The sequence below is a fragment of the Mycotypha africana genome (genome assembly GCF_025528875.1).
Source record: "Mycotypha africana strain NRRL 2978 chromosome Unknown BDF20scaffold_11, whole genome shotgun sequence".
NCBI lineage: Eukaryota > Fungi > Mucoromycota > Mucoromycetes > Mucorales > Mycotyphaceae > Mycotypha > Mycotypha africana.
The window spans coordinates 972,827-998,192 of record NW_026515735.1 but is presented as its reverse complement, the minus strand read 5'-3'; the positions used below and the strand labels follow the sequence as shown (position 1 = coordinate 998,192).

The window sequence follows — 25,366 nt, the reverse complement described above, 5'->3', positions numbered from 1 at the left end:
AAAAGAAATGAAATTAATTGAAAAGTGCGGTTTTTGCTCCATACTATTGTTCTTGACTTTTCTCGTTCAATTCACAGTCGCCGAAGAAGTTCATTTGGTAGGACGATGGCAAATAGTCGCGTTTCCTTTCGTTCAGTTGACTAAAAGGGAGGCTGAAAACTAAACTTGAAACCATTGCTCTGTTATTCCTGTAGACAAGTGACGAATATTCAGCAACATCATGTTCTGGTGTTTGGAGTAAAAAGTCAATACCGGGAGGATCACAACCTTTCATCAAAGGTTAGTCTACCAAAAAATTATATATATATACACACACACACACACACACACACACAGATGGAAAGACTACGAGAGAGCGAGCGTAGAAGAGTCGATCTACTTTCAGATAAAAGAATAAAGCCTAATTTACTCTCACCGTTATTTGTTGTGCCTACATGATGGTAGTGTCATTGGATAGCCGTTCTAGAGGCAATGTGTCATTGCTTATTTATGAATGGAAAGACTTTGATCGTCTAGGTGCCTTTGATGAATCAACAGGAGAAGTAAAATCACACAATGATCCATGACCCAGAAGTGTTACTTGATACTCACCCATCGACTCCTATTGCTTTTCAGTATATCTATGTTTGTGACTCGACAGCGGTCTCGCATAAACTCTGTCAAAAATCGGAACTAGGCCAGTTTATTGTCAATCTACCAGAAAATGAAATCAATACAACGAGTATCATGACATCCAGCTTCCCTCTAACAGGAAATCAAACGGAAATGGCATTGTATAAGATTGAATACACAGGGTATTATTGTGTAGCTTTAGTACCAACCGAGAGTAATAATGCTACCCAGTTTGAAGCGTGGGTTGAATGGAGTTTTGCTTATGGTGAATTACCAGCAGTGGATTACCCCAAATTGATTGTAAAGTATATGTATTTGTTATCATTCTGTCAGCAAGGGTACGTAACTGACTCGCTTTTTTTGGGTGGGGGGGGAGAGTAGCTGTATGGTGTTTTTACTGGTATTTACTTGGCAGTTGGCGTCTTTTGGGCCGTTCAAAGCTACCGTAATTGGTCTGATATTCTGCCTGTTCAGGTGAGAAGACAAAAGAATGGGAGTGAGTGGCTATCGTTTGCTCACAGTCTCCGTAATAAATTCTGTGATGTCTTTCTATTAGCACTTTTTATCCGGTGCTATATTTTATCTTGTAGTCGAAATGGCGTTCAATTTTGGTTTCTGGGAGGCGTATAACCAGTCAGGAAAAGCATGTAAGGCATCATTGCAGTTAGAATAGGCTGCATTTGCTGGCTCAACTTTATTAATGCACATTCATTTTAGCTTATGGTTTATTGGCGTTGGTCGCGTTATTGAATGCAGGAAGAACGAGGTAAGGGTGAAATAGTGGGTTTGAGAAGACGTGAAAAAGGAGCCGTTCATAAAGGCCATATGTTTAGTCTACGATGATAAACTAACTGGCACCTATAATGCTAGTATGTCTTTCTTCATGCTTCTGATCGTTTGTATGGGATACAGCGTTGTCAAGTAAGTTGATTATTTTACTCCTAAAAAGAAGGTTTTTTTACGTAGTTGCTTATTTCTGTGAATGGATCTTCCAACCAATCATTTTTCGTTCTCCTTTTTATGTTCCTTAAAAAAAAAACTAGACCCAGTTTAGGTTCTACTATGAAGAAATGCATCATTCTTGCTTGTACTCATTTCTTCTTTGGCGTAATTTATACCCTCGGCACAATGATCATGTCGCCAGAAACGGCGGGTCTACTGATTTTATTGGTCATTTTCCCCCTTTCTATCACTATGACACTTTTCTATGTCTGGACTCTCAATTCGATCACAGGCACGATCCACGATTGCGAACTCCGTAAGCAGCACGTCAAGGTGACCATGTATAAACGACTCTATCGCCTTCTTGTGTTTTCCGTTTTTGCGGTGATCGGCATCTTTATTTTCAATATGCTTGCTTTTTCAGGTCGTATGGAGATCGATTGGGCGGCTAAGAATTGGAAGTACCGTTGGGTCATGTTGGATGGTTTGCTGAACATTCTTTATTTTGTCGTCTTTTTGGTGATTGTCATTCTGTGGAGACCTACCAGTAACAATGCAAGGTACGGGTTGATGCAAATCAGTCAAGATGAAGAAGAAGCCCTGGATTTGGAGGAACGTCTTGGAAGAGCAGGAGACGACAATGAGGATGAACATGATCCTACTGGAAATAGACCGTTCAATAATACCCGTAACCGTCACGATCAGCATGACATCAATGATGCTGCTATCTTTGATTTAGGAGGTGAACTGAGTGAGGATGACGATGAAGAAGAAGATCATCCTCCTTTGTTTCATCAGAAAAATTCGAGCAATAAGAATGACAAGGGTAGCATGATGAAACAAGGTTACCAGCAAAGTTCTAATAAAGGAGCTGAGCAAAGCGCCTTATTGCATGTAGAACAAGATGAGGATGATTTTGATGAAAATGATCAGTAAGTGTTTGTTCTCATTCTCGATCAGAAAGTAAAGTTTCTCAGAGGATAAACGGTTAACTTTTTTCATTCATTCATCCGGATCGATTTGATTTCAGTCTGGATGATAGCGAACATGCTAGGTTAACTCAAAATGCTAGGCGATAGACCGATTATTGTCTATTTTCGATGAAATAGAAAGAATTTTTACTTAAACGAGAAAAGCAGAATGAATAAAAATAGGGGATGAAAGGCGAGATTAATTTTTAAAGGATTTATTGTATTACTAAAAAAGGACACATAGAAGGAATTATCACCAAGAAGATTGAACAAAGAAAAACTTTCCATGGTAATACCCTTTCCTCGCTCCACATCCCTTGCTTCCTCCCTTTTTTTTTGGAGTCAAAGGAACGATTACTCACCAAAATAAGTCAAATCATAGAACATTTAAGGTTATTCAACAAACAAGAATACCAGAAAAAACCACTTTCTTTCTCACCTTTTTAAGTCAAATGTAACATGTACCAAAAAGCTTATTTTTTAATGTGTTGGTGCACAAATGTACTCTCTTGTTGAAAAAAAGCCGAGTTAAAGAAAAGCTGTAAAGAATATTACGTTTTAGTATAATAGTCGGAAAGGCGAAAATGATTATATATGTAGAGAGAGAAAGAGAAAGAGAGAGAAACAGAGAAAGAGAGAGAGGGGCTGAACATCGGACCGATCTCAATCAAAACGATGAAATCCAGAGTTAAACAGATCTATTGTCTATACACTTCTTGAGTACGTATTATTTACCTAATAGGAAAAAAGAACGACACAAAAGTGTACGCAAAACTCCCCTTTATAAATCTTGTTGCATACTTTTTGTTACGTATCATGTTATGAAGAGCATATTTTTCATCTGTCATTTTGTTACGTTTAATAAAAGTTTGTAAAATGTAAATAGTTTCATTGTTTTGAATAACTTGAAAGAAAAGAAAAAAAATGCTTTGGCTTTTTTATGTTCGAAACAACCTTCATGTTCACAATGATCCCACAAAAACTGCGTGTATGTCACGACACAGTTTTTATAATATTCATATACAGATCTTAGAGTTCCTGGATTGTACAACTTTTACTACTTCTCGTTTTAGACTGTTTTACAATTCGAGAAAGTGACCAAGACTTTCTTTATTTTCATATCTTGGGCGAAAAAGAATAAATTATACATCGAAGTGTACATATGATGTATGTTGGTACATGTATTAAATGTCATATGAACAGAGAAATGAAATGCTGACGACGACGAGTGCGTGGGCATCAAGTAACCAAAAGAATGGAAAAGCTAGGGGAGAAGGGGGGGGAAGGCGGGTGTTTGATTTTTTTGGCTTTTTTTTTTTCGAGAAATAGAACAAATTTGTTTACTTTTTTGTTAACTGCATATAATAAAGTTAATATCTTTAAACCGTAGCGAAAAGAAACGATGTATATAAATACGGAGATTTCCTGTTGCAGAATGTATGAGTCTACATTTATGAATTATTGTTTAGCAATAAAGGTTATAGTCAAAGTAAGAAGGATCTGACTTGCCCACCGAAATAAGCACTGAAGAGTCAGAATAAGGAGTAAGAACACCAGCAGAATGGGTATATTGATCGTGACTGTTGTTGTTGTTGTTGTTGCTGTTGTTATTAGTAATATGAGTGTTCAGATTCATGTTCATATTGGGTCCAGAGAATGGTAGCTTAAGCATAGAGTTTAAAAATAAACCTTCATTGGAGGATGGAGTAGTCGTTTGGAAAGCAAACAATGACGGCAGATCTTTATCAATTTGGGTTGGTTCAATGGCGGGTAAAAGGAAGGGAGCTAGTTGTTTTTGCTGCGTTTGCTGTAGACAAGGAGTAGGAAGAACCGTAGTGGTAGAGTAGGACCAGTAACCAGTACATTGTTGTTGTTGTTGTTGTGGTGGTGGTGGTTGTTGGAGAGGAGGTGGCGAAGGTGAAGGTGTTCGTTGTTGTTGTTGTTGTTGTTGCTGATAGTGAGTGTATAACAATGGTTGCCGATCTGTCAGAGCAGGTGATAATGGCTTCAGCTTATCCAATGCCATGTTGGATGGCTGTCGACCCGAGAGAATAGCATCACTTCTTTCCATCAACTGACGAACACAGCGAAGTCTGTCTTCTAATGAGAGTTTGTTCTTATTAGACTGTTTTTGATGCACCTTGAAATGTCGCCTCAAGTTTGACACGACAGAGAAGGAACGACCGCAATTAGGACTAAAGATGTTAAGGATAAACACGTTTCAGTTGAATGAGCCTTCAGTTCCTAACACAAGTGAAAACTATTTTTTTTTTTTTTCTTTACGATAGATGCTTACCTTGAGCATTTGAAAGGTTTCTCAGCGGTATGCGTGTAAGAATGGGTTTGGAGCGCACTAGGGCGACTGAATATCTTTAGACATTCGGGACATTGATATTGCTTCTTGGGTTTTGGTTTTGTTGCTACATTGAATACCACATTACTTCGTCCTGGTTTGGATGGGTGGTTTATAGCAGCAGGTCGTGGAGGCAAGCATATGCCAGAAAGAGAATACGAAGAAGATAACGATAACGATGATGATGATGATGACGATGATGATGATGATGGTGATGATGATAATGGTAAAGATATGAGCAAAGAGCGCGTGCAAGTAGAGGGGGAGAGGGAACCAACGGATGATGCAGGTGAACCCGTATCACGGTACTTTGCAATGTTAAACTCCCCAGCCGGTGATCCGACGGTAGTAGTTTGCTGAATCAAATTGTCTGTGAACATTTCCTTTTGAAATACAGAAGAATTAAAAGGAAAATAGAAGACAATGGAAAACTATTTATATGAAATTAGAAGAAAGAAATAGCTTATTTTGAGTTGTACAGTCATATGATCCAATGCGTCAGAAGCCGAACTTCTTGTCATTCAATCTAGACGAATCATATGCCATATTTTGGGTAAACACTTCAAAAAGATAATGAAAACACTTCTGACGGCATAAAACTCGACCTTTTTCTGTAAATCAAGATTGTTTTAGAAAGGAGTAGGAGTACAGACAGACGGCATAAATAAAGCCACATGTGTATTCAATGATTCAGGAGCGAATTATGCGCACTCTTTTGTAACAGCAAAAGCCGAACTCTTATTTAGCTTTTTTTCTTCTTTTACACGTAAAAGAAAGTTTTGCCTGCTATTTTAGATTGCATTGTCTTTTGTCCAGAATGATGACAACTGCTTTCATAGAAAGTAGCTACTTATTGGATGTTGCAATACTCTACTACCGTTTGATAGATGATGACTAGCAACTGTAGTCTTTCATCATTCTTTGCGCTAACTACGCAAGTTCTTTTTCTAAAAAGACAATGGTTGCTCTAAGTGAACATTCTGCAAACAAACAAACCAAGAGACTAGACAAAAAAAAAAAAAAAAAAAAAAAAAAAAAAAAAAAAAAAAAAAAGGGGGGGGGAGGGGCGGAGGAGAGGAGTGATAATTTGAGAAAGGGAGACCAAAAGAAAAGCTAAAATACGATGGAAAACCCACAGGATTTCTGTGGTACAATTGGTAATGTCTTTGCGTTTTTTCTATAGCTTTTCCCATTACTTCTAAAAAGTTCGTTTCTTACAAAAAAAGAATACGTGAATTGTTTTGTACTCAGAAGCATAAATTTTTCACCGCCTTTATTCACGATGCAATGCTCAATATGGCAATCCATTGGTTGAGGGTACAATTTGAAGTCGAGTTTTTTGAATCGATAGCAAATCTACTGTTGGGTTCTTACGCGTTTGAAGAAGACTTCAGTAAGAAGAAAAAAAAAAGCTGTCAAGAATTATGATTCTAGTGGCAGTTTCAAACAAGCCAATGTATATTCAAATTGCGTTACTTATAGAATAAAATAGGATTACTTGTGGATGATAGCCGCTTTACCACAACAATACTGGTTGTGGTAAGTGCTTGTTCAATTGAATCAACAGCTTCAACAACAGCGAATAGCCTTGTCATGACTGCGTTGAATGGTATAGTTGTTGTTGTTATAAAAGCTTATGTACATCTTCTAAACCAGTTGGGTTGCTTTCCTGTCGAACTATATCACAAATAATCCGATCCCAAGTTCGTATCAACTTTATCTATTGCTCAGATGATTTCTGTCGTTTCTCGATGGTGAGATGTCTTTTGACAAGTGGGACGATAAGCTGCATCAGCATATTCTTTCTTTGTTTGCTTCAGTTCATAAAGGTTTCTCATTGGTAAGCCTTAACCATAACATCTAGTTTTGTACATCATAAAAAGGAGATGCTAGATACAATTTTTTGCATGAACACAGCAGCATCTTGCAGGAAATCGAGATTTCTGTCTTAGAAGTAGTTGAAAGGAAACTGTTCGTTACAAACTTTTGTTATCTGCCTCTTATATTAAAACTTTTGTACACGAGGAATCATTAGCTCTTTTTTGAGTTTTTTCTCTTCACAGCAGCCACAATGGTGATGTGTTATCGATTGGTGGACCCATAATGACTATTGGAAAACAAACAAATAAACAAACACAAGTCTATAAAATACAACATTACCGTTATAAGGTATAATGACTCATTTACACTTCATTAAAAGAATATGAAGAAGCTCGACCTTAACTCATGAACACATTGAGACTTTTCGTTTCTTTATATTCTTTATTCATTTTTGTTTATTGTAACCTCTCAAATCAAACAATGAAGTTATGACAACCACCAAAAAAAAAATATACTCTGTGTCCCCACCACTGTGTGAATTTAGTAATCGCCGTTCGATCCTGTAAAGCTTAAAAGATTCCCAAGATTGGTATAAAAAAAGGTTTTTGACCATAGTGTTGGTTTAACGTTGTATACCGTTTAATAAACACACAAAAGAACTTTCTATTAAAGAAGGCTGAACAATTTATCATATACAGAGATTATATACATTACTACAATTGGACTTTCATTCTATCTAAAAGTCCTGAAGAGACCCTTACGCAACAGCTTAAGAAGATACTCTCTTGATTCGACCAAGCCAAAAGATGACCAAACTAACAAGAGAGATAGTGATGGAGGCATCGAAAAGGGATTGAGCACCATAGTTATCAAAGACGTAACCGCCTAAAATACTGCCGAAACCATAGCCCAGACCTGAAAATAAAGCTGCAAGTACGCCTTGCGCAATGGCACGTTGATGATCGGGGAACATTTGGTCGACTTCTGATACACAAGTCGACCTATGGTATAATGTTAGTTTGTTTTTGAAAACAATCGACCGATTTTTCATTAGTTGGAATAACGCTTATCAACGACATCAAGTATGTACACTTACCAGGTCAATGCAAATGCAAAACCTTAAATTAAACGCAACCATAAAGACAAACAATTTCAGCATTCTTAACCATCCTTTCCCGCAGCAAAATGAAAAAAAAGAAACCAAAAAAAAACCAACACTTACCGCTAAGGAGTTGAAGAGCTAGAGCGAACCATAGTGTTGCTGACTCATTTGGTACCAATGCTTTGTATGCCAGGTTTCTTACGACAATGGTTAAATGCGAGCACGTAAGAAGAGTGCTAACATCAAATTTCTTCAATAACTAGATCGTATAAAAGTTACCCACACCGTTTTAGCAAATCTAGATACTGCCATTAACTATGTCACACGCCGATTTCATCAACGATATTATACAGATTCCAACTTTCTACACTTACAGCTCGGGAGAAATAGAATGTAGCAACTTCTGTCACACCCCCTAAAGGTCCTGTCCAACCCATCACTGACGCATTTAAACCAAGATCCTGTTTGAAGAACAAGAATAAAAATTGTGCAACCATTGAATAGAGCAGACCAAAGCATAAGGCTGTGATGAGAAACGTCCACACTTGCACTGATCCAAAAATAGTGCTGCCTAACGTTTTCACTGCTAATTCCTCCTCTGTCGTCGCTTCTACAACAGTTGCAAAAGCTGCCAACGAAGAATCAACCGTAGGGATTTGCGACAATGCAAGACCCAGTGGTGGTAAACTGTCCATATGCTCCATGACTAAGCTTGCCTCATCCTGAACATCTCTGACGGCGATGGATGTGGTTGTTCTTTGCAAAGCCAACAAATTCTGGTCTCCTTCAACAAGGATCGTATTTGCACGACTACTTGCAGTACTGTTCATGCGCTCAATTTCGTTAATAAAGTTGTCCACAGTGGGATCGGCCGCATAGTATCCTCTCATTTGCTTATTGTTGTTATTGTGGGCAGCATTTAAAAGTGGTTCCCGTTCAGTATCGGCGTTCGTTACATTGCTTCCATCGCTCGTTGTAACAGTGGTGCATAGTGCAGTAATGATGAAGCATGTCACGCTAATAGCAAATATATAGAAAGCATAGTTGATTCCAAGCTGCCCAATGACGTATCCAACAACCAGTATGTTCACGCCATTTGAAACTGAGCCCCATAAGCGCTGATCACCTGCATATAGAATATATGAAAATTTATTCCCTTGGTTTTCAGACATACTCCTTCCATGCACAAGCTCTCTCCCTCTTCTTCCCTCCCGCGCCCTACACTTTTGTGGGATTTTTTCTCTGACTTTACAAATAGGGAATGCTTTACTTCTATTCCTTTCATGTACATCCGCCTTGAGCGCACTTTAATTTTTCACGGTCAAAAGGAAAAAAAAAGGCTACCAAGTTGTTCCTCCACCCCTGAATTCATGCAAATCCAAGTCCTCAACTTACCGTAATAAATTGCATTGTCGCCTAAAATTTTAAGCACGGCACTGTCCACTAACACAGTGACGGGTTGACCAAAGAAAGCAAACGAAATAGCAAGTGATATGGTAATAGCCAAGATAGAAGAAGGCCTACCTCCATCACCACCGCCGAAAAGAATGGGTATAAACATCATAGCAACAATACTCAAACCACCGATCAGCATCAAAGCTGCCATAAAGGCTCCGTGTCGGTGGGGTCTTTTATCTACCTGCATTGTCCAGAAGGGGCATGCTAGACTTTGAACAAAGGGTGCGATAGCGAGGATAATACCTATTTGCTGTGATTGTAAGTGTAACTTTTCTGCATAAAAGATGGATAAATAGGGTATGGCTGAACCAAGTACGCCATATAAACAAACGTATAAAAGCTTTGGTAATAGGTACTGCACCATCAAACTATGATGAACCGATAAAGAACGACAACGGAAGAGAAAGCTGGAAAATACAAAAAAAACAGAATAAAAAATTACGAAACAGAAATGCCCATTTTTAACGAGGAACAAAATTGGATTTTTATTAATTTTTTGCACTATTTTAAATTGACATCATCAGTTTATCATCTTCAAATCACAGAGCAAATCCCTCAAATAAGACATGCTATGAATAGATGAAGAGTAAGTATTTTCTGTCAAGCCAACTCGAATGATTTGCCTATACGCTACAGAAAACCTCCCGTAACACTCTTGTAAACAAATGGCTGAAGCAGTTAATAGGAGCTTTGGTAAATAAGCGTGTTAAATGTCAGCTTTAATGCCGCGCTTACCTTTTAAAGAAGTACTTCAGTCCTACCATGTACCATCCTGTCTTTGCAGCATAGACAGCGCATTGTACACTTTGTTGCAAACAATCAATTCGAGATGCCATAAAATAAAAAATTTTCAAGCCGTAGTATAATATCATGGAAAAATGTTGATTTATGAATGCATAAAGTGATACGTTAAGGCAAATATGATACTCTCAAACTGTGTAGGAAGCCGCGTTGGCACATGCTAACCAAAAAATAAGAGCACGCTATCTTCGTTAATCAACAGCAATGAGGTGTTTGTGCTCTTTACGCATGTTGATAGGTGCAGCATGGTTCGAAAAGCTGCTACCTTGAAAAGTTGCTACCTTGAAAAGCTGCTACCTTGAAAAGCTGCTACCTTGTGTCTATAGGTTCGGTTATAAACCTAGCATATTCATTGTTCGAACCCAATTAGTCTGTTCGCATTCAATTGTAGAACTCTCATGGCAGGTTCAGGCAAAGGCGATTTACATCCATTGTTTTCTGGTCCAACACTTTGCATACATATCCACTTGAAATCTCAATAGGTAACTACTAGAAAGTAAATCCAGCCGTAGTACCAAGAGCTTGTTCAAGTCTGTAGTATAGTTATGCCCATATCGAGTTCAATCTCATTTAAAGTACTATGTCAAAAACATTTCTTTCAGCTCAGAACAATCAATCGTACATTAGCAATAAAAACATTCTCGAACCCTCCACATATTCGGCATACAAAGATTTGAAAACATGCTTCTCCGGTAACAACTTTCGAAGCAAATAAGCTGTTATAAATTTGCTATCCAGTAAACCCTACGCAAGACAGCTATGCTTATACCCCATATACTGGTTCATAGTGGGTCTACAAAACGTCATTGAACCCTTGTCATTGATTACTCAAAAGCTACAATAGTGATAAAAACTTTCAAACATAGGGTAGAATCAAAAACAAAAACATTGCCTTGACCATTAGAATCCTTGGGTCATTTCACCTCTTCAGAGCCCTTTTAGAAGAGAATATGTTGCAAAGTATATCGCATGACTGAGATGCACGATATATAAGCACAAAAATCCAAAAAGATACCCGCATACAGTTTCGTGTAGCTTTTGAATATTTCTTTTCAATTACGCTCGACCTTTCACATTTACCAGGTTGAAGCCCAAAAACTATCTAGCCCCATCATCTAAACGAAGGCTTCCAATAAAGCTTCTTGATAGACCATTCTTGAGTCATATTGTAGGAAACAGTAAGAAAAGAAAAAGCGGGTTTAATCTACTTTGAGAGCGTACAATAAAAATGGTTAAATAAAAAAAAAGAAAAAAAAAAAAAGAAAGACAACTTCTCCTTAATCACTCTGTTTATATAATTTTTGATATCAAGGAAAAAGAAAATTATAAAGAGTATGGTGTATAAAAATACTGGTAGATTATGTAATTTTTAGAGCAAAAACTTGTGAATAAAGTATATATATACAAGATTGATAAACATCAATCAAATAAATAAATTATGACAGCCATTGATTAACGTAAAGCTCTTCTCTTCATATATACAAGCGCAAGAAATACAACTATATTGAACATTAAAAAGACAATAAGAATACCAAAGTTACGCCATTTATTGGCAGCGCTCCAACCTAACATTGTTTCATAGAATTCAGGTCCAGACTTGAAGGTGCAATAACCGCATTGTTCTGGCTGCGTAGCATCAGGATTAGCAATATAACCTGTAGCTCCGGAAGCAAAAAAATTAGCAGTGTATTCGCCACAAGTTTGGCCTGGGGGAGGGGTGAACCTTAACAAATCTTGCTCCGTACAAGTAATCTTCAGATGCTCTAATTCATTGACTGTCAATCCTTCAATATAATAGTGGAAAGGATCAAGCCAGTACATCCAAGAACTCCAAAACTTGGGCATAGCCTTCGGAGATTGCATGAGACCACAAAATAAGATTAGAATGGATAGGACAGTAGGATTAAGGAGAGCAGCCATAGTAGGAGATTCAGAGACGGCAGCAAGGACAAAACCTAATGTAACAGCCCAGCATACAATCATAACAAAGGAAATATAAAAGTATCCACAAGCAGCAGACGCAGTACTCATACCAGAAGTCCAGTAGAAGCCAAACATAAAGCAGGCTGCGAAAAAGACGACATAAGGAAGCTCAACCAAAACGGCGGAGACGGCCCAAGGAAACCAGCTATAATAGCGAGAGGCATATTCGCGCCTAAAGTATGTTCGCTCTGTCATAAACTTGGGTTGTGCCAAAAAGATCAACGTGAAGGCCATAATGAATGTGCCAAACAAAGCAAAAATTTTGTATTGCATATCGGTTGAAGATGAACCAAGCTTCCAAAAGGTAAAACCAGTCAAAATAGAATTGAACATGACATTTATGAAACGGCCAGCATTGTAATCAGTAGATCGCCAATAAGCAAGCGACATACGACCAAAGACAAGCTTGAATTGAGTACTAAAAGAGGTGGCATAGGTACGAGCTTCACGATGAGGGCTTTTATTCACCTTTTTGGAGATTTCATCAAGTTCGGCTTCGAGTGCTTTGGCTTCCTTCGATGCTGCCCAAATGTCCGCCCAATCTTGAGTGGCTTTACCAGCAGTACCAGCACCCACAACTTCAAGAATATATTCAGCAGGGTTGGCATCAGGAGAGCATGTAGGTCCACCATTGGATTCAAAATACTCAATCATCGTGCGTGAATCTTTACCAATTTCACCATAGTAAGCAGTGCGGCCACCTCTTACGAGTAACAGCAAATGATCAAAATGTTCAAACAAAACTGCAGAAGGCTGATGAATGGTACAGAGAACTGGCCAGCCTGCATCTGCCAGCTTACGAATGAAACGAATAATGTTGTAAGAGCTTTGAGCATCGAGACCAGATGTAGGTTCATCCAAAAATAATAATTGAGGTTTCCCGACCAGTTCCATACCAATCGTGAGACGCTTACGTTCTTCGACAGAAATACCAAAACCACTTTCGACTGAACCAATCTGGGCATCAGCAATATCTTCCATTTCTAGTAATTGAATGATCTGTTCAACATAATTGTTCTTTTCTTCAATAGGTACATCAGCAGGCTGGCGAAGCTGAGCAGAGAAACAAAGAGCTTCACGAACAGTAACGGCAGGCTGATGAATATCCATTTGTTCACAATAGCCAGTAATACGCTCAAAATCATTCATAAGCACTTCACCATTTAAGAAAATATCGCCTTCCACTTTACCGATCGTTTTTCTACGAGCCAAGACATCCAAAAGAGTCGTTTTACCGGCACCAGATGAGCCCATCAACGCAGTCAAATGACCAGGTTTAACAATACCGTTGATATCATTCAACAATTGAATGGAGCCGCCCTTGATAGGTACAGTGTAATTCACATGTTGCCAACAAAAAGTAGTGCCAGTAGAAATCTTGTCCATATTCTCAGTAACTTCTTTTTGCTTACTACGCCGTTCGTTCTCTTCTTCAATTGTACGAGGCTTAGGAGCCTTTCCTGGGACATAAAGCTTCGTGAGAGTGGATGATTTTTTCAACTTGACAAACTCCATCGCCATCGCAGTGAGAATGGTGAAAAATATAAAAAAAGCGACAACAACGATAAAGTCTGGAGCCCATATGTCTTTGACATGGTAAGAAAAGGCTGTTTCAAGATAGGCTTCCCCACGCACAAAAGGTTCTCCAGGGTTTCCACCTTGCATTGTACAAACCTTATAGTTCCAATTATCGTAACCAGGACCATAAGGAATAGCATTACCGGGACCATCACAACTATAAATTTGACCACCCATTTCATTGGACACTAAACCTTTATAAGCATAGGTAATAGGGTTGATATAATAAATCCACGAGAGCCATGGATGCATTTTGCTATAAGGAATGGTATAACCGGTATAGGTTGTAGTGGCTAGAAGAATAATACCCGTAACCTGAGTCGCAAAGAAGAAGCTAGAAGTTATGGAACCAAAGAATCGGAAGAAACCAGTCATACACATGGACAGGAAGAATAAGAAAAGACAAGAAGTGAAAAACTTGCCAGCAGTTAAGTTCAAACCCATCATAAAGTAGGAGCAGACGCTATACATCAAAACCTGGGCTAATGTATAAGGAATATCCATGATGACCTGGGCAATATAGTAAGCTGAGGGTCGGTACAGAGCATACTGTTTATGCTTTTCCAAGATGGGTCGACCCATCAAGAAACGAACTAACTCAGATTGCGAAATGAAGGTGTTGAACATAGCTGAGAAAAAAATGGCACCACTGCGGGAGAAAGCACCTTGACCATCCATAGGGGACATATAGAAACAAGAAGCAGTAACTAAACCTTGTATTAGCATTGTACCATAGCGAGAAATAAGCGAGTCGCGATCTTTGATAAGCAAATGATGTTCACGAATGGCAAGGGCCTTGACTTGTTGGAAAAAAGAAGCGATATAAGGGTTTTTCTTATTAGCGCGTTTTTGATGTTCTTCGTGTACGGCTTTCTCAAATTCTTGTGCTTTATTTTCGTTGCTGACTGATTTTTTGTAATCTTCGACATCTTGCAACATACTTGTGTAAATTGGAGATCCGTAATAAGCGTTTTGGAACTCGCTAGGATGGGCAGGGGCAGTTTGTTCATAACCTGGCTTGATTTCACGCTCAAGCGGATTACAGATACCAGTCAAGAAATCAGGAATGGATTTACGAGGTGGACAGTGAAAGCCAAGGTCTTCAAAATATTGTTTAGCTCTAGCAACAGGGCCGTAGTAGATACAATGACCGTCATCAAGTAAAAGAACTTTGTCAAAAAGCTTAAAGATGCTATCAGATGCTTGGTATAAAGTGGCAATAGTGGTAATGTTAAAGATATCAGTCATGATCCTCAAAGATCGAACATAATCGAGAGCAGAGGCTGCATCAAGACCACGAGTCGAACAGTCCCAACAGTTGATGGAGCTATTGGTAGCCATTTGTTCTGCAATAGAAAGACGTTTTCGTTCACCACCAGATAAACCACGAATAAACGCATTGCCGACCATAGTATCCATCTGCTTAGTTAGTCCGAGCATTTTGCCCAGAAGATACAAAACACGGTCAACGAATTCTTTTTTCGTTTGGCTCTGAAGACGATTGCCAGGGGTTTTGGTACGAAGTGCAAATTGAAGCGTCTGCTTTGTAGTGAGTGTAGGGTAGTGCTGATCCTCTTCTTCGTTGTAACAGACTTGCCCGCGATAGTGCTTTGAAAATGTTTCATGGTCAATACCACCATAAGTAACTTCACCACCAATATGTGTATAGGCATCACGTAAGTTGGAAACAACTTTTAGAAAAGAAGTACAACCAGCACCAGGACGTCCAAGAACAAGAAGCATTTCACCATCTTTACAACAGCCGGTGAGGTTATCAATAATAACTTTTGTACTTGAAGTGTTCTTTTTATATCTTTTCCAGAAAGCTAAAAAGTTTGTAACGTAACTGAAAACATTTGGTATAGTGTAGGCATCAGCACCAAGACCCTATAATGAAAACAAAAGTAAATACGATATACTTGTTCTTATATGAAACTGCTTCTCATTTGAGCGATTACAAGGGGATAGACAAGATACGTTACCTCTACTCGTAAATTGGTCCACGCAACGCCAAGTTTTTTCTTTACAGCTAAGCCGTTTGCTTGTCTTTCTCTGAAGATTCCATGTAGAAATTCATCAAGGTTGAAAACTTCGGTGTCCGCTTGTCCATTTTCCAAAGCTGAAGGGGTAACTTGCTGATTTTTGTTACTTAATTCGCGGCGGATCGACTGATACTCGTGTATGGCATCTGATGGAATAGAGCAAAGTAATTTATTACTTAAGCAGTACTTTTTCATCCGAGCTTATTTTTATTGTAATGTACCATCAACGTTGACTTGGTTAGCATCTGCTTCACCATAACTATCTTTATGACCAAAATCTTGAGTGGTGTCAATTTTTGTCTTTTGGGATGATGTATCATTATAGTTGGGTAGGTCTCGAATAGCAAGACTTCTCGCTTCCTGCGTACAAAGCTCCTTTTTAGAGGAGTTATCCATTGAATATGAAAAATAACCGAGCTTATGAATCAACACTAAGGAAAAATGAAAGGTAGGTAAGGTATTATATGTGAAATCAGATCACTCTTGAGGAAAAGAGCAAACAAAAGAAGCTGTGATCACAAAAACACGTTCTACATTTATATGGTCTAAGTTCTGGTTTTTTTTTTTTTTTTTTTTTTTTTTTTTTTAGTTCCTGTTCTGCCCCAACAGCACTGGCACAGTCGTGATTACCGCAGCAATTACTGAATCAAAAAACATTTTAGTGATCAACTTCTCCTTCAGAAAGCTCTGATCGGTATGCCAATTGGGTAAGGATCAATGTCAACAACGATCAATTAGATTGCCGCAGCAAACTTTCAAATTTTCGCACAATTGCCTACACATACAAAGAAAGATATCTACAAGAATGGCCTTCAAAAATTCATTCTCGTGGAAATAGAGCCCCTTTGTATGGAAACTTACTGAAATGCCCACTAATAGGAACAACAGCATCACCGACCTTTATCCTTTACAACTACTACTGAATAAAATCAATCCGGAAAACATTGGTATCAGTTTCCAAACATCAACAAAACTGGTTGTTAGTCAAATACATAACAATCAACAACGATGAGTCTATGAATCACTATAACCTTTTACATTCAGAAAGCTTTTTTGCTTGTTCACTGAACCAAGTCAATAAATTCACTTATTCACAAGTATTTGTAGAAATTTCATCGAACTGAATGGAAATAACTTTAATCCATGTCATTTTGACAAGGATGTGTGTCAGTCCACTACAAAGACCAAGTTAGAGGAAATATTGAACCCATACTTACACAATAAATGCAGCAGCTTGGATAGATAAAGGGAAAGTATACATTCCTATTGATATAAACGGTATTATAATATTTTCCTCTGTAGTTGCCTTCAACTAGCAAAGAAGAAAAGAACATAACGAGAAATTTTCTACCTTTAAAATCTACAAGCATATTTGTCTAAGAATAAATCGAAAAGGAACAATCCTTTAAGAACATTTGCCTGTTTATATAGAGGATAAGCATATTTAGTAGCGGTTTACTAGTTTCTTTTATTAATATTGACCTTCCCTCAATAATAAAGGTTCTATTATAAAAGAAAGGTAGTTCAAAGAAATGGTTAAAAATCGACAACAAACGTTGATTGAGATCTATTCAGATTGTGTATTGGTGTAACAGACATTTATCTGGAAACTAACAAAATGAAGTTCTCTTTTTAATAGCCTTTAGGTACACATATTTGCTCTTATATGGACTACTGGCAAGGACAATTTTCAGAAAGCTATCTGATTCAGAATTACCGAAGCAGAAATACAGCAATGGTTCAGTTTTTTCCGTTGACTTCAAAGAATGTAGACACCAAAGCATTTGCCTCAAAAGTGTAGAGATTAACGTAAAGCTTAACAGAATAGATGCAACTAACACATTTGATAGACGAAACATCTTGACAAGTACAGTGCAATTTGAAATTAATGTACCATCATGGCTTTAAGCAACTGCTACTCCCGATTTGATACCATTCATCGTACTAAGTGAGTACCCTTTGAAATGCAATGTATTGCTTCAGATTACGCAGGTGTATGAGCAGTGCTACAATGAGGAGCGAAGCCAGCTGAGCCGTCAAGAATCCTACACTATAACAGTTACTGAGAAAGAGCGTATCTTCTAGAGAAGCGATCAAGGCAAAAATGGGTTTACAGAGTTATGAATGGGTGATAAAGAGACAAAAAGTGACATTCACACATGCTTCCCTCCCATTTTAGAACTTCGCAGACTGAACGTAAGTCAACCAGTTTTGTAACTGTTTCGGTCGCAATGCTAGTTTCACCAGTCCTGTCTACTGTATGTAGTCAGTATAGCCGGTCGTGATAAGGGTTCTTTTTTATACTACTATGAATTGGCTATTCACTTCTAACTAGTTCCAGAATAGCTTTCAAAGTCTTTATCTTTGGATAATGTTACAGCCCGATGTGCAATATAATTCAACTCGGCTGCTATACAACGAACGACCTGTAATTTTTGCACAAAAAGGCAGTTAAAGGTAATCAATAAACTTTTGGATTACAGTCGTAAACAACGAGTTAAACCATCTGGAATCTAAAAAGTCTTTTTAGTTGAGCCATATCTGGACAATTTTTTGTGGGGCAAAAACCACAGCCTTGATTTGCAGCAGCTGTCAAAACAAGGGCTTTTTGTACCTTAAATTATTATTTTCTTTTGTTATTGGAGCACAGTTGACAATGTTTAGACGCCAAATATTTGCGCTTGCTTATAAGAAAAACCTCTATCCTACAATACAACACACTTTCTGGAAGCCTTCACCGTTTGTTATTCAGCAACAACGATTCGCTGTAGGAGAGGAATCTGTTTCCCCACATTACGGGTCGATGAGGATCGTGCAAATTGACATCCTTCTTTCTTTTTTTTTTTTCTGTCTTAGGGACACAATAAGTGGAGTAAGGTGAAGCATACCAAAAACGCTAAGGATGCCAAAAAAAGTTCAATGTACTCAAAAATAGGCCTTGAAATAACCGCTGCTGCCAAAGGTACGATAGAGAGAGCTAAGAAATTTTAAAACATCAAAAACATTACTTTAACTATCAGCATGATGAATGCACTATATAGCTGGCGGGACTGATCCAATTACTAACAACAAGTTACAGGCGGCTTTGAACAGAGCAAAATCAGCCAACATGCCGAAAGATACCATAGAAAATGCATTGAAAAGAGCCTTGGATAAAAATAAGGATAGTTTAGAAAAAGTGACTTACGAATGCGTTGGTCCAGGGGGGATAGCGATGATTGTGTAAGTTTAATAAGTATTCTTGCCTAATTTTGATGTTGCGTGCTCCAACAGTTTTATTGAGCGGCAAATGTTTGATTGTCAATAGAGAAACATTGACAGACAACAAATCACGTACGGTGAAAGAAGTGAAAGAAGTATTAAATAGAGTAGGGTAGGTACGAGCATAGTATAATGAGTTGTTGAAAGTGATGTGGGTTATTGACTTGTATTTTTGCAATTTAAAAGTGGTTCTGTCTCGTCTGTGGGTTATTTATTCGATAAAAAAGGAAAAGTGACATTTACAGCGGGACAATCTGGACATAGTTTTGAACAGATAATGGATCATGCAATTGAGTGCGGTGTGGAAGATATAGAAGAAATACCAGCAGACGAAATTACTGCACCTGAAGGAGAAACCGAAGGAAACACTGATAACCTGATAGAGGTGATTTGTGAGTTCTCGGAACTTAATAATGTTTCAAAGGCTCTGATGGATCGGTGTCAATATGAAGTCCAAGAAATCGGACCTGTATACATTCCAAATAGTACGGTAGAAGTTAACGATGAGGAGACAATTGAAGCAGTAGAAAAAACATTTGAAAGAATGGAAAATTTGGCGGATGTTGTAAAGATACATACAAATGCAAGCTTTGCAAATTAAGTTAATGTTGTATATAAATAAACATGACAGAAATAATTAGTACAAAATGGTTGTGCGAATGTACAAAGTTGATAGAATTAGAAATACTGGCCCAAAGAGCCTTCTTTTTTCAACTCAGGATGATTGGCGACAACGTAGTAGGTATGCAATAGTAAATGAGGGAATCGAGTTGTGAAATAGTATAAAAATTGATTTGGTGGTTCACCATATACTTTTTTCACTGGATCAGGCAAGTCTTGCCAATGATGTTTCTAACGTGTATGATTGTAAACAGTGATTAGTACATATTGGTTCACAACAACTTAAATGAGTATTTTTTTTTTTTTTTTTTTTTTTTTTACCTTATTTCGTAATGCTCTCAGCAAGTCGCGAACTTTCTTCCCATCATATTTTCTAAATTTACCTAAGTCGTTCGCTACCACGCGGTCAATGCGCTTATACCAATCATTGAATATTACAGTATCCAAATTGGATTCGAGATCTTGTAACAGGCGTGAAGGAGGATCACGCTCTTCAATCTCAAAACGATCAGAAGCATCTTGCAAAAACGCCAGTTTCTTGGCATTGGACCAAAAGAAAGGGTGCGACAATATTGTATCACAATTGGGTCGCAGCTTTGGTTGAGACGAGATCATCCTCGTCACTAAATCTTTGGCTTCAACACCATCTTCTCCCATATGATCCAATTTGCTGAGATCATAGTCACCATTCAATATATTATTTTCACGTCCAAAACGATTGCCAAACGGATGGTCACCATTAGACAGAACGTAATAAAACACGCAGCCAGCCGAGAAAATGTCAATAGCTCGTGTTGCTTTCACTCGTCCCATCATTAAGTTTGGATCTTGCAGTTGCTGTTGAGACGATAAATCTCGTAGACTTCGACTACTTAGGCTTGTATCTGACGAAGTAGCTGCTAAGGCACCAGCTAATAATTCAGGCGCACGCCAACCCGATGTACCTGCAGGCGATGCTGCTGTATAATTAAAGCTGCTTTGTTCACCATCGAGCTTCTTACAAAGACCGAAATCAGAAATTAAGACACGTACTTGCGATTTATCTTTTGATATCCTATGTTTTACAGGAGCCAGCAAAATGTTATGCGGTTTGATATCACGATGGACAATTTTGAGGGAATGCAAATACTGGAGACCGCATGTCATCTGCAACAGTATATCAGCTGGATCCATGCGATCACAAAGCTGCATTTCGGGTATAGGAAGGCTTCTTTCCATATAATCATCAAGAGAGCCAAAACATAGTTCAAGAGCAATATACAGAAAGCGATCTGTTTCTTCTTTATAAAAATAGCGCACAACGTTTGGATGGTCATCACTTTCTTGAAGTAATTTGACCTCTTGCAGTGCCACGTCGTAAAAGTCTAAAAGAAGTCGCTTGACAGCAACATTTCGACCATCGAAAACACCTTTGTAGACAACAGTACCATGACTACCGTACCCCAAGACGGTATCTGTTATTTCTAATACACGAGATTTGGCTTGTTTGAAGTTTTCAAGATCTAGCCCTGTTTTTTGCTTAACAGCTATGAGTCGTCTATTTGCTAAATTTACCACTGTATCATTTTCAGAAGATCGTTCTTGCTTTTGTTTCTCAAGTTCTTCATTCATCTTTTTCGGTGCGTTTGAACCGTGATTCAACAAACCCGCAGATTTTTTGTCCTCATCTTTCTCTTTTTGCTTTTCTGTAATCTTTTCAGTCACATTTGTTGACACATTGTTAGTGGATCTGTCCTTGATGGCTGTCTTATGATCAACATGTTGGTTGTTATCAACAGATGTAATGGAATCAGCTCGTTCACGACGGATTTTTTCTTTTTCTGCTTTCACAACAGCAGCAATTCTTGCTTTGTTCTTCTTTTGCTTGGCTCGCCTTTTCATGATTTGCTTCCAATTATGAACCACTTTAGTTTTATAAAAAGTCATAATGCGTTCGCGATAAACGTAGATGATGACAGAACTAATAAGCAAATAACTTTTCCAAAATTGACCAAGCCCATTATTGAAGAAACTATCTTTTGTTGCTCCTAGAGATGAGTCATTAATGAGGTAAGGTTCCAATTCTTCAACTCTATATTGTCGTATTGTTGAAGGTGGTAAGGGAGATGCGACAGTCGAAGGAGCATGTAAGTGATTGGAAGATGTTGAAGGCAGAGCGATCCCTGGTGACGCAGAAGGTGGTAAGTATAAATCTCGATACTCGTCGTTTACTATATCATCATCTCCCATCAGCATTTGAACGACATGTTGCCCAATCAGACAATCGGTATGGTATTCACAGCCATGACAGCACAACTCATGAGGTTTTTGAGTCCAACTGGTTTTTTCACCATTAATCTTCTCTGACGTATCGTTGGCAAGTGAGTCATGCCTACTGCTATTGCTGCCTTCTATTAATGGGCTTGTATCGCCTGGCTTTCTGCCTGTGTACATGGATGACCATTGCGAAATTTGTACTAAAGGGTAGTTTTCATTCGAAAGAGCATATAGGCTACCATCATGAATACCCACATAAGCTGTCGAAATGGTGTAATTATTATCACTTCTGTCCCTAACGACTAAGCTAAGCATATCTCCAATAGGTCCTTTGCTCAGTGATTTTGGTGGTGCTTGTTTAGAGACTGCAAAAGTATAATCTTCTCTTCTAAATACATCAAATACATCTACAACTGGGTATGGTAGTTCTCGAGTCCACATTAAATGACCATCTTGCATGTTGACGCCTGTGATAGCTTTGTGTGCATCCGGAGCAATGTAAATATCTGTAGGAATTGTAGTGGAAGGAACATCCCATTCTAACTTGTTTGGTATATATTCACTGTAGGTTACGTTCCATAACTTTCTATAACGGTGATCAAATATAGCCACCTTGTATTCTATTGAAAACAACAATTTAGCAATCAAATATAAAAAAAAAAGTAAAACAGATAGTTTTTTACCATTTCTACCAAGCAGAATGGTTTTACTCGTCTGGAATTGATGTTGCCTTGAAAGCGGATATTTTGAACTATCTTCTACTTTGTTGAGATCAATTTGCTGCAATATCTTTCCATTTCGTGGGTCGATTTCAATCATTAGCGTTGATTTTCGCCCTATATAAGTTGTGCCATCTGGTGTACGAAATGGTGAGGTGTCTACAATTTCTTTAACTGTGAATGGCAGTTTCTATCAAAATAAATCTTGCGAGTTAGCCTTTCAACGTTATTTTAACCATGCCTAACTGCTTGCTTTCTTACTTCTAAAGGTTGCCCATCTTCATACAAATATAATGTACCTCCATTTTGAGGTTCAATAATATAATATATTTCTGACTCATTCATATCATTGTCTGTTTGATCCCAAACTGACTCTTGTAACTGTATATTATCATCCATTGCTTCAAAAGAGTCATCAGCATCAGTTATAACATCATCAAAAGTGTCATCATCAAATAACTTTTCCTCGTCTGTTTCTTCTTCAGACTCATAGCTATTGCTGAAATCTGGCCCTGACTTATATAGCTGATGTGTTTCAAATTTGGAATTGGACTTAATAAGAGAACTACTTGGTCCTCCTTTCAGGGTCCAGTGAACATCGCCTTGAAACCGGTCGATGCCTCGAATGGAACCGTCTAATGTTGACACTAATACCAAGTTGGTGGGATACAGATCACTGGGGACATCGGGGAAATCTTGCTGTAGCGAGGTGGCACGGCTTTTATTATGTCCCTTACTTTGAGTTGTTTGAAGTCTTGTTTCTGCTCCTTCTGCACTACGTTTCTGATGATGATATAAAATTATCTCCTGTGAGGAGGCTGGTGTGGAATCCACACAATAAATAGCAAAAGTTGATAATAAAATGAAAAAAGAGAAGCATAGCCATTGAAGTATGTTGACTGTACTTCGAAAAGACCTGACCATTAGCACCATTGGCTATAATTACACATAATTCTTTCTAGGCGAGAAAAACCAAGTTAAATGTTCCTCAATGAAAAAGTTGCAGAATTACAATTTTAAGCTCATACCTGCTTGGATTTTAAAACAAATACGGGTAAGTGAATTTTGATTCGCTAAGAACATCATTATTAGGGCAAGTGGGTCTTAGCAGTTAGTCAAACTGCTAATTAATAATCAGCGTAACTAGGTTTTTATTGAATAGGCTCGTCATCAAGAAAATAATTATTACTATGAATAATGATTAATTGAAAGAATAACAATCATGAATGGGGAAAAATTACTCTGCTGTAACAGCTTGTAAATGCTTAGCCTCTGTTGTCATATCTTCTTCTGTTTTCACCATCGCCAGGGTGTCCAGCATAATCACGTCTTTCACTTCTATCGTTATATCTAGATGATGGACCTCTATCATTGCTGTTGTGAAAAGTGTCACGATGGGGGGACGAAGCGCGACGGTCATCACGGTCATAGGGACGTCTATCATTTCTGTTGCTGTACGTACTATGGTGATGTATTTACGTTTAATAAATGTATATCTTCCGAGTCTTTTCAAATTAAATACTTACAGAAAATTCATGAATATTAGTCAACCGGGTCATCAATTTATGTGTTAATGATAGGCCGTAGAAATAGAGAATTTTGTAATATAAAGAGAAAAGAAAAAAGCCAGAAGGATGATGTCAGAAATTCAACCTGCAAGATATCATCATCGTCCCCTCATTTTGCAGCCGTCTTGAATAGCAGGGTACAAGATAGACGGAAACATGACATGGGATAGCATATTTTTGGGGTTTAAGGGTAGTTGAATGAAAATACCTTCGTCTCTCATCACGGTGTCTACCATCCAAAGGTGCATTAGAGGAGCGGTATGAGGTAGATGATCTATCTTCAATGTTCCTGTGATAGCTACTGCCGCTTCCACTGTTGTTGTATGCATAGGCCTTTTCCCGGTATTTACGTGCATTTTGATCACGATCACGATCACCGCCTTTTTGGGTACAGTCTCTCGCCCAATGACCTAAATATGAAGAAGTATACATAGAGTTGAGTTAGTTATATTGTATTCATCAATGATGATATCACACGCCATATAGTTTCATTACCTTCTTTGCCGCAATGGAAGCATTGATTGTCGGCTGTTACTCTTCTATTACCATTATTTTTTGCCCATTCCACGATAAATTCCTGATAGTAGAGATAATAGAAGGACGATGGATGTTTAGGTTTTCAAACTGGGCATTAATGAAAAATCGCAAGACAATCAAAAGGAAAAGGGGACTCTGCTGTACTGTTTTCTGTCCTTCACGGGTTTCTTTCAAAGCGTCTTCAGCGTCGCGTTTGTCTGCGAATTCCACAAAACCATAACCTAATCAGAAAGGATGAGACACTCTTAGCAAGGTTGATATAGATTGAAGAATTTGTTGTAGATGGGTAATCTACCTTGCTTTAGACTGAGTCTTGAGATTTTGCCATACTTTGCAAAGTAGTCCTCAAGCTCACGCTGCGATCAATTAATAATAAGCTTTAAAGAACCTGAAAGATAATTTCTTAACCTTATATGTCCTAAAACTTACATCGTTGATGTGGTGTGGAATTTTGCCTATAAAGAGTGCCATCGCTATTTGCAGATGAAAAAGGAAGTAAAAGGTATGTGAGAAATTAAAAGGGGAGAAAGAAGATTCAGAACAACTTATTCGTCACACATCATTCAATTGGATAAATACGTACATGCTCTGCTACTTTATTGTAAATAAATTTATGCTCATCACTGTGCTTTGCTGCAAAAGAAAAAAATGCAAAGTGATACTTACTTATTGTATCTTTCCTTTTCAATATCTCATCAGACTATACAATAATTAAGCCTATATAAGCCTGACATGAATACT

General features: G+C 38.1%; 9 protein-coding genes across 9 annotated transcripts; 3 read left to right on the top strand and 6 right to left on the bottom strand.

Annotated features, from left to right (window-relative positions):
* Positions 1 to 555: 555 nt before the first annotated feature.
* Positions 556 to 2,490, top strand: BDF20DRAFT_826927 (lung seven transmembrane receptor-domain-containing protein; the record flags this gene model as incomplete). The annotated part of the gene is made up of 5 exons (XM_053078121.1): positions 556 to 912; positions 994 to 1,086; positions 1,169 to 1,259; positions 1,446 to 1,533; positions 1,656 to 2,490. 5 exons carry the CDS (start codon positions 556 to 558, stop codon positions 2,488 to 2,490), a joined length of 1,464 nt encoding a protein of 487 aa, XP_052932466.1.
* Positions 2,491 to 3,877: 1,387 nt separating this feature from the next.
* BDF20DRAFT_152488 (uncharacterized protein) lies at positions 3,878 to 4,851 on the bottom strand. The gene is made up of 2 exons (XM_053074808.1): positions 4,809 to 4,851; positions 3,878 to 4,720 (listed from the first exon to the last, which is right to left on the bottom strand). The coding sequence occupies exon 2, from the start codon at positions 4,594 to 4,596 to the stop codon at positions 3,991 to 3,993; it is 606 nt and encodes a 201-aa protein (XP_052932465.1). The 5' UTR covers positions 4,597 to 4,720; positions 4,809 to 4,851; the 3' UTR covers positions 3,878 to 3,990.
* BDF20DRAFT_790721 (uncharacterized protein) lies at positions 4,654 to 4,925 on the bottom strand (the record flags this gene model as incomplete). Its single annotated transcript, XM_053076189.1, has 2 exons — positions 4,654 to 4,720; positions 4,822 to 4,925. Coding segments are annotated over 2 exons (171 nt in total), but the record flags the coding sequence as incomplete, so codon positions are not given.
* A 1,475-nt stretch (positions 4,926 to 6,400) lies between these two features.
* On the top strand, positions 6,401 to 6,973 carry BDF20DRAFT_893909 (uncharacterized protein). The gene is made up of 2 exons (XM_053082378.1): positions 6,401 to 6,718; positions 6,799 to 6,973. The coding sequence occupies exons 1-2, from the start codon at positions 6,630 to 6,632 to the stop codon at positions 6,911 to 6,913; spliced, it is 204 nt and encodes a 67-aa protein (XP_052932463.1). The 5' UTR covers positions 6,401 to 6,629; the 3' UTR covers positions 6,914 to 6,973.
* Positions 6,974 to 6,990: 17 nt separating this feature from the next.
* On the bottom strand, positions 6,991 to 9,701 carry BDF20DRAFT_893901 (major facilitator superfamily domain-containing protein). The gene is made up of 6 exons (XM_053082377.1): positions 9,197 to 9,701; positions 8,176 to 8,927; positions 7,922 to 8,060; positions 7,796 to 7,817; positions 7,119 to 7,700; positions 6,991 to 7,047 (listed from the first exon to the last, which is right to left on the bottom strand). Exons 1-5 carry the CDS (start codon positions 9,621 to 9,623, stop codon positions 7,469 to 7,471), a joined length of 1,572 nt encoding a protein of 523 aa, XP_052932462.1. The 5' UTR covers positions 9,624 to 9,701; the 3' UTR covers positions 6,991 to 7,047; positions 7,119 to 7,468.
* Positions 9,702 to 11,512: 1,811 nt separating this feature from the next.
* On the bottom strand, positions 11,513 to 15,858 carry BDF20DRAFT_826947 (ABC-2 type transporter-domain-containing protein; the record flags this gene model as incomplete). Its single annotated transcript, XM_053078122.1, has 2 exons — positions 11,513 to 15,508; positions 15,604 to 15,858. The coding sequence occupies 2 exons, from the start codon at positions 15,856 to 15,858 to the stop codon at positions 11,513 to 11,515; spliced, it is 4,251 nt and encodes a 1,416-aa protein (XP_052932461.1).
* Positions 15,859 to 17,787: 1,929 nt separating this feature from the next.
* On the top strand, positions 17,788 to 19,525 carry BDF20DRAFT_907954 (transcriptional regulator TACO1-like protein; the record flags this gene model as incomplete). Its single annotated transcript, XM_053083430.1, has 6 exons — positions 17,788 to 17,859; positions 18,416 to 18,430; positions 18,520 to 18,625; positions 18,705 to 18,885; positions 18,971 to 19,036; positions 19,111 to 19,525. The coding sequence occupies 6 exons, from the start codon at positions 17,788 to 17,790 to the stop codon at positions 19,523 to 19,525; spliced, it is 855 nt and encodes a 284-aa protein (XP_052932460.1).
* A 38-nt stretch (positions 19,526 to 19,563) lies between these two features.
* BDF20DRAFT_152288 (uncharacterized protein) lies at positions 19,564 to 23,520 on the bottom strand. Its single transcript, XM_053074807.1, has 4 exons — positions 22,782 to 23,520; positions 22,485 to 22,710; positions 19,867 to 22,421; positions 19,564 to 19,776 (listed from the first exon to the last, which is right to left on the bottom strand). Exons 1-4 carry the CDS (start codon positions 23,451 to 23,453, stop codon positions 19,603 to 19,605), a joined length of 3,627 nt encoding a protein of 1,208 aa, XP_052932459.1. The 5' UTR covers positions 23,454 to 23,520; the 3' UTR covers positions 19,564 to 19,602.
* Positions 23,521 to 23,655: 135 nt separating this feature from the next.
* Positions 23,656 to 25,157, bottom strand: BDF20DRAFT_893884 (uncharacterized protein). The gene is made up of 6 exons (XM_053082376.1): positions 25,055 to 25,157; positions 24,921 to 24,981; positions 24,770 to 24,846; positions 24,584 to 24,665; positions 24,297 to 24,498; positions 23,656 to 23,972 (listed from the first exon to the last, which is right to left on the bottom strand). The coding sequence occupies exons 1-6, from the start codon at positions 25,094 to 25,096 to the stop codon at positions 23,786 to 23,788; spliced, it is 651 nt and encodes a 216-aa protein (XP_052932458.1). The 5' UTR covers positions 25,097 to 25,157; the 3' UTR covers positions 23,656 to 23,785.
* Between the last annotated feature and the right edge of the window lie 209 nt (positions 25,158 to 25,366).

Bases quoted from the DNA above. Each gene is read 5' to 3' on its own strand.
- BDF20DRAFT_152288 (XM_053074807.1), bottom strand. From the start codon at position 23,453: ATGGTGCTAATGGTCAGGTCTTTTCGAAGTACAGTCAACATACTTCAA. The intron at 22,422-22,484 runs GTAAAAAACTAT...TGTTTTCAATAG, and splicing joins CATTCTGCTTGGTAGAAATG to AATACAAGGTGGCTATATTT. The intron at 19,777-19,866 runs GTAAAAAAAAAA...CATACACGTTAG, and splicing joins TGAGAGCATTACGAAATAAG to AAACATCATTGGCAAGACTT.
- BDF20DRAFT_152488 (XM_053074808.1), bottom strand. From the start codon at position 4,596: ATGGAAAGAAGTGATGCTATTCTCTCGGGTCGACAGCCATCCAACATG.
- BDF20DRAFT_893909 (XM_053082378.1), top strand. From the start codon at position 6,630: ATGGTGAGATGTCTTTTGACAAGTGGGACGATAAGCTGCATCAGCATA. The intron at 6,719-6,798 runs GTAAGCCTTAAC...TGAACACAGCAG, and splicing joins TTCATAAAGGTTTCTCATTG to CATCTTGCAGGAAATCGAGA.
- BDF20DRAFT_893901 (XM_053082377.1), bottom strand. From the start codon at position 9,623: ATGGTGCAGTACCTATTACCAAAGCTTTTATACGTTTGTTTATATGGC. The intron at 8,061-8,175 runs GTAAGTGTAGAA...TATACGATCTAG, and splicing joins CATTCTATTTCTCCCGAGCT to TTATTGAAGAAATTTGATGT. The intron at 7,701-7,795 runs GTAAGTGTACAT...ATTATACCATAG, and splicing joins TTTGCATTTGCATTGACCTG to GTCGACTTGTGTATCAGAAG.
- BDF20DRAFT_893884 (XM_053082376.1), bottom strand. From the start codon at position 25,096: ATGGCACTCTTTATAGGCAAAATTCCACACCACATCAACGAT. The intron at 24,982-25,054 runs GTAAGTTTTAGG...AATTGATCGCAG, and splicing joins TTCCACACCACATCAACGAT to CGTGAGCTTGAGGACTACTT. The intron at 23,973-24,296 runs GTATTTTCATTC...TAGTACGTACAG, and splicing joins CACCGTGATGAGAGACGAAG to CAACAGAAATGATAGACGTC.